Raw genomic sequence first — 6,097 nt, 5'->3', positions numbered from 1 at the left:
GAGCCTCTCTCTCCCTCTGCTCCCCTTCATACGTTAGGAGCGGTGGAAACAACCAGAAGCTATTGCGTCTGTGCCGAAGACTGAAGGACCCATTCTGTTTGGAGTCATAGATCACTGTCCCATGAGCTCAGGGAGGTCACCATCTGTGAATGAAAAGTTGTAACAGCATAAGCAAATAGAGATTTGGAATGCTTTATGTGTAAGGGCCCATGGGGCATCTGTGTAGGTTCTGAAAAGAATGGTAAAAACAACAGATAGCTGGGCACAGGGCACAGGCCGTTTGTAATCCCAGCACTCTGGGGAGGCTGAAGCAGGAGGATGGCAAGTTGGAGCCCAGCAGGGGCAATTTAGCCACTTTAGCAAGACCCTGTCCCAACATTTCAAAAAAGGCTGGGGATGTTACAGCTCAGTGCAAAGGCCCTGGGTTCAATGTCCAGTACAGCAAAGCAACAAACAAAACCCCAGTGGCCTTGGGGTAAGCCGCAGTGAAATCCTTGTTCAATCAGCTGTTCAGAAGGGAAAAATCACGTCTATCCTTTTCTGTATATGTTAAAAATAAATTTAAATTTAAAACTTGGTACTACCTTCCCGCACATTTGGCGGCCTCCCCTCACTGGTGTTTCTCAGTGGCCCTCCATGCTCGTTTCTTAAGGACTGATGGCACTGCCGCCCAAATCATAGGTTTGCTTCCCCTCATCCACCCTTCCCGCACATTTCCCAGCCTGCTTGAGGGCTGCTAGCATTACCTGTCTTGTACACAAGACGCGGAAGCTTTGGTGGAATAGGAATATACCCGAGGACAAGAACGCTTTCTCTTCCGTCCCCGGAGGGCGGAGGAGAGGCAGCTGCCCCGCGCCGTGACGATTCGACCCCATAGAACCGTCAACTGCCCCTCGAAGCACGGCGGCGAGGAAGGGAGCTGCGCAGATACCGGGGAGGAGACTCCTGCCCTTCACAAACATGGCGTGCGTGCAATACGTCACCTCCTCCCTAAGGGGCGGAGGGCTGGCCCTCAGTCATGGTGCAGGGCGAAGGCACTGCGCGGCAACCGCCGAGCTGACGCTTGCCCTCCACAAACAAGGCGTCCAAGGGGATCGCCTCGGCTTCAGGGGGCGAATAGCTGCCCTTCATCATCATGGCGCCAGCGAAAGGCGCTGTGCGGAGACTACTGAAAAGACCTCTGTCGTTCACGAGTTTGTGGCCGGCGAGAAACGTTGCCTGGGATTTGAGGGGGGGAAACTGTCGTTCACAACTGTGACGCCGGCCGAAGGCGTCGCCTGGGCTCTGCGGTGCGGAGAGCTGCCCTTGACAATCATGGCCCTGGCGGAAGACCGGGTCCGGGCACCGCGAGGCAGAGAGTTGCCCTTCCTAATGGTGGCGCCAGCAGAAGGCGTCGCCTGGGCTGGAAGGGGCGGAAAGATGACTTTTACCATCTTGGGGCCGACAGAAGGCGTCGCTTGAGCTTGGCGAAGTGAAGAGCTGCCCTTCACCATCATGGCGCTTGCGAAGGATGGGGGTCCAAGTTTTACGGGGCGGAGAACTGCTCTTCAGAATCGTGGCGCCTACGGAGGGTGCCGGCTGGGGACGGCGGGGCGAAGAGTTGCCCTTCAGACGCTTGGCGTCTACTGATCGGGTCGCACTGGCTCGGCAGAGCGGAGAGCTGCCCTGCACAATTATGGCGCCATCGGGGGACTGCGGGGTGGGGCCCTGCCATTCAAAATCGTGGCGCCGGCGGAAGGCGTCACCTGGACTCGGCCGGGTGGGGAGCTGCCCTTCCCCATCATGGCGCAGGAAAATGACTGAGTTTGGGCACCGCGGGGCGGAGAGCTGCCCTTCATCATGGCGCCAGCGGTTGACCGAGTTCGGGAACTGCGAAGCAGGGAGCTGCCCTTCACCATCATGGCGTCGGGGGATGTCCGAGTTCGGAAACTGCGAAGCGGGGAGCTGCCACAGTATGGCGCCAACTGAAGGCGTCCTGGACTCTGGGGGGCGGAGGCTGCCTTCACAATCGGGGGCGGGCGAAGGCGGGGAGGGGCGGGGAGAGGGAGGAGAAAAGGGGCTGGCGGCCCAGCACCGGCGGTCATGTGACTGGGAAGATGGCGGTCTTCCCCTGGTAAGCGAGAGAGGGTCGGTGGGCTTTGGGGAGGGCTGCCTTTAGCTGTCTCGGGGTCTGTCTCTACGATTGTAGACTGTCTTGCCTGATGAGGTTTAGCGCCTCCCACCCCGTCCGGAGTTTTTCGGACCACAGACTCCCCTGTGGCTCCCGCTGTCCAGCCTGAAGCCAGTCCGGGGCAGTCCCGTTCTCGGTCCTCCTTCCCGCTCCCCACTCATCTCCTAAGCAAGACCCGTTCCCAGCCTTTCGCTTTCCTGGGAGGAGTTGGCGTAGGTCCCCGGGGCGCTGCTGCATCTGGATGACTCGGGCTGCTGTTTCCCTGAGCTCTTCAGCTCACGGAATGGTATAGGGAAGGAGAGGGCCATCGAGAGGAGGTCCGACTAGGCCAGAGGCGGGAGCAATCAGGTCACTTGGGGCTGCGGACGGCTTCAGGGAGGAGGCGTCTTAAACTGGGTCTTACAGGAGGCGTAGGAGTTAAGCAAATCGGAAGGAATGGCGTGTGCCAGGGGGACAGGCCTCCTGGGCTCGAGTGGCTGAAGTAGGCAGGAGGTACGGGACCCTCGTACCAGTTTCCAGTGGATGATACGAGGTGTTCGAACTCAAGCAAGTTGGGATCGTGATGGTGGGATTCTCTGGGATCTGAGACCTCCGTGCATCGCAGAAAAGGGAGCTCATCTCCTGACGTTTCTCTTGCAATGGTGTGAAGTAGCTTCCCTTGTATGACGGGTGAGCAAGTGGAAGAGTGCACAGCCCTAGACCTTAAGAACACCTGGCACAGCCTTCTGGTTTCATGCTTTATAACAGTCTCCTCCCACCCTCGCCCGCTTCACTTGCTGACTCTTCGGAGAGCCCTAGACACTAAATCAACACTGGAAACCGCTGGGCGTCGCTGCGCCCTGAGACCTGGTCGTGCTGGCTTCATCAAAGGCAGAACCTGCACCTATCTGGGGTTAGTAGGACGGAAATGCCCAGATCCTGAGCAATGGCTGGTTTCCCTGAACTCATCTGGAATTTGTAATGGGAGAATCCAGGGAGATGCTGTCTTTTTTCTGCATCTCAGTACTTTCTTACCTTCAGTATTTTAAGTTTAAATCACAGAGATGCTGTAACCCTGGGGTCAAGGGTTTCCATAGTTCCTAATGTGGCTGGGCTTTGAGTATTTCTCAGGCTGGCATGTCCGAGTGTCAGTTCGCCACTAACTTGTTGCTCTTAGCTATCCTTGTCTTTCCTGTGCCTAGGACGGTGTTTGTAGGTGCTGGCTGATATCTCTGAAGGTTGAGGAAACCAAGGAGTCCCAGGAGAAGTGTTTCTGTCCTTAGACTTATGCTCCTCAAGCCCCTGTTTTGTGCCAGGCACTGTGTATCTCAGGACTCCATTTTCACTTAGGGAAAAGCATTTCACGAGAGATAAGCGTTTAAGGCATGCAGGCCCCAGGTGAGCTGAGGTTTGGAAGCCAGAGCCTAGGATTGTAGTCATTGTTAGCTGGGCCTCCTTTCTAAATTGTGGCTATCTGTGGTTGCAGGGCCCCCAGAGCCCCGGTACATTGTCATGGGTCTCCCCCAGAGTGCCTTATTTTACCCACATTTTGTTACCTCTTGATGCATGTTGGCCTGGCTCAAGATAGCAGATATCCTGTAGTGATTGTAACTCCAAACTCACTTATTTATTGAAAAGTGCCAACTCTGCAGTTAAAACTGAATACTGAGGATTTAGTTTAGAAAAAACGACTTGTACATTAACATCTTTTGTCTTAAAAACAACACACTTGCTGTAGGTTCGCCCCCATTGCCGTAGACCGCAATCCCATTTCCTGCTTAGTCCCTTGGAATAACGCATGTGAAAGTACCACCCTTTGCAGTCAATTTCTACATAACTTGCAAAGTTGGGGGGAGTGGGAATAATATGATTGTGGGATGAAAGATTTGTGGTCAGATTATGTGATCAGTAACTAAGAAAAACACTTGAGAATTAAAATACCCAGCACGGAGCATGTAGTGGATTTAGGTATTTATGGTATAAGGAAAGTACTTTGGTAAATCCAATCTTCTGTATCTGTATTACCAAAAGCAAATAATTCTAAATCGAGTTGTCAGTATTTAAGGGGCCGGGGATTTAGCTCAGTGGTTCCACCACCTGCCTCGCAACCTCAAGGTCCCGAGTTCGATCCCTGGTACCAACGAAACAAAAAAAGTGATGTGTATTTAAACCACCTTGCTTTCTGATGTGTGGGGGCCACACAAGTAGTCCAGGGCTAGACCCAGCCAGCAGTGGAGGTGTGAAACGATAGCCTTTTTTCAGTGGCAGCTGCAAAGGAGCAAAGGAGCCGCTGCCTTGCTGCAGAAGGTTGTGAGGGATTTTTATCAGCTGTCAGCTGTATAGGCTGAGAAACAAAGTCAGGCTTTTGGAGAGAATGCCCGCTAGAGGGCGCCGTTTCGCCTTCCCAAAGACCCAGGGCTTTCTACAGGACAGCGTTTAAGTCTCTCTGACATGGAAAATGCTGAGAACCGGGGAAAAGATTTGAGGAAATAATGAGAGAAGTGGTAGAAAATCAAAATACTGTGATTGCCCATGGGCATTCAGACAGTGAAAACGTTTTCTGTAGCTTTTTTTTTTAATAAAGCAGTCCCCCCAAAATTCCCAACTTTTAAAACACTCATTCTAGAGCTTGATCTTTTTAAGAAAAGTAGACAGTTGCTTAGTTTTTCTTTCTTTTTTCTTTTTTTTTTTGGTACCGGGGATCAGTTGCTTCGTTTTTAAAGTTCTTAAGATGATTTATAATCTACAGAATTATTGAATCTGTCCCTGTTACTTGCTCTTAACTTTGACAAGTTACCAAGAGTACCAGTCCCTGCTTTTCCATCTGAAAAGTGGGTGCAGTCGTGGTACCCACCCCGCAGGGCCAAGTGAGAGAAAAGAGGGAGTGGGTCTGGTGCGTATTAAGTGTGTAATAACTGTTACTGTTATGCGATTGTTGCACATGGACTATTCTGATGTAGCAAATTGTTTCAGCTGTTGATTTATGATTATGATATGATGTGTTTGCAACTGAATTTCAGATCAGATTAAATTTCCTACTCATTCTATTAGCCTTTCAAAGTTCTATTTTCTTTACAACTAATAAAGAGTGATTTGAAAGAGAAGTGTAATTTGATGTTTGAAGCTCCATCTTGACTGTTGATGTCTATTATTCAAATGTGTCTGTCCCTCGGGGTTTGACTTCTTTTAAATTTATTTTTTGAATCAGGTTCTCACTATGTAGCCCAGGTTGGTCTTTGAACTTACTGTGTAGCCCAAGCAGGCCTCCCCCCAAGTGCTGGGATTACAGGGGTGTGCCACACACCTGGCTTTTATTTGTTGTAGGAGTCAGGGATTGGCTGATAGCACCCTCAGTTGGAAAAGGGGCTGGACGAACATTGCACAGGTGCTTTCCTTTGCGGTGCTTTGCAAGGTGAAGACGGTGTGTACCTCGGAAAGATGATCTGGAAGGAGTAGGCAGTATGTTAGGCATTTTCCCTTAAGAAAAGCAGAAGTGGGCTGTGAAGCAGGCTCTCCCCTCCTGCTCTATGCTCAAAGCCAAATTTACTTAGAAAGGGGCAGAAATTAATTGCTGCAGCTCTGGGTTGGTGGGAGATATTGGGTAAAGCTGATCAGTTGCAGGGCACAGTTAGATTTGGGGGGCTAGTATTTCAGAGGTGTTAATGAAATTGTGAGTCTGAATGGGGCAGGGAGTGAATTCCAGGGACTTGGAGGACAAGACAGTTCCTGTGATTTTGAATCTTTTTTTCCATACAGTGGGAACCGGGCTTGTCCCACATGCCCAGAAGAGCTTTATTTTCTGGAATGGGATGTTTTACAAATAGGAAATACCCATGTCCTTTGTTAAAGAAAAAACTATTCATGCTGTTTGTTTAAAAACTACCAGGCAGCATACCTATAATCCCCACACCCAGGGAGGCTGGGACAGAAGGATCTCAAGTTCAAGCC

The 6,097-nt window shown here is 51.1% G+C and overlaps 1 protein-coding gene and 1 pseudogene across 9 annotated transcripts in view; one reads left to right on the top strand and one right to left on the bottom strand.

Annotated features, from left to right (window-relative positions):
* Window positions 1–807: 807 nt before the first annotated feature.
* On the bottom strand, window positions 808–1,901 carry LOC110344178 (uncharacterized; annotated as a pseudogene).
* Vps35l (VPS35 endosomal protein sorting factor like) overlaps window positions 1,899–6,097 on the top strand; it is a 122,722-nt gene continuing 118,523 nt past the window's right edge. For 4 of the 9 annotated variants that reach the window (XR_015450404.1, XR_015450403.1, XM_087208929.1 and 1 more), the window contains exon 1: window positions 2,648–3,062. Coding sequence is in view for 7 of the 9 variants with exons in the window: in XM_087208929.1 (XP_087065055.1) it covers window positions 2,833–3,062 (230 nt within the window). In the remaining 2 variants the exon portion in view is untranslated. Of the gene's footprint in view, window positions 2,114–2,646; window positions 3,063–6,097 lie in introns of those variants that run through there. The other 5 variants (XM_087208928.1, XM_087208926.1, XM_087208927.1 and 2 more) reach the window with 5 other exon arrangements.

The sequence above is a fragment of the Heterocephalus glaber genome, unplaced genomic scaffold (assembly GCF_053883595.1).
Source record: "Heterocephalus glaber isolate CG9 unplaced genomic scaffold, H.glaber_assembly_v1.0 deba00000943, whole genome shotgun sequence".
In the NCBI taxonomy this organism is placed as follows: Eukaryota; Metazoa; Chordata; class Mammalia; order Rodentia; family Bathyergidae; genus Heterocephalus; species Heterocephalus glaber.
The sequence above is the reverse complement of the archived record's forward strand: the minus strand, read 5'-3'. Positions and strand labels throughout refer to the sequence as shown.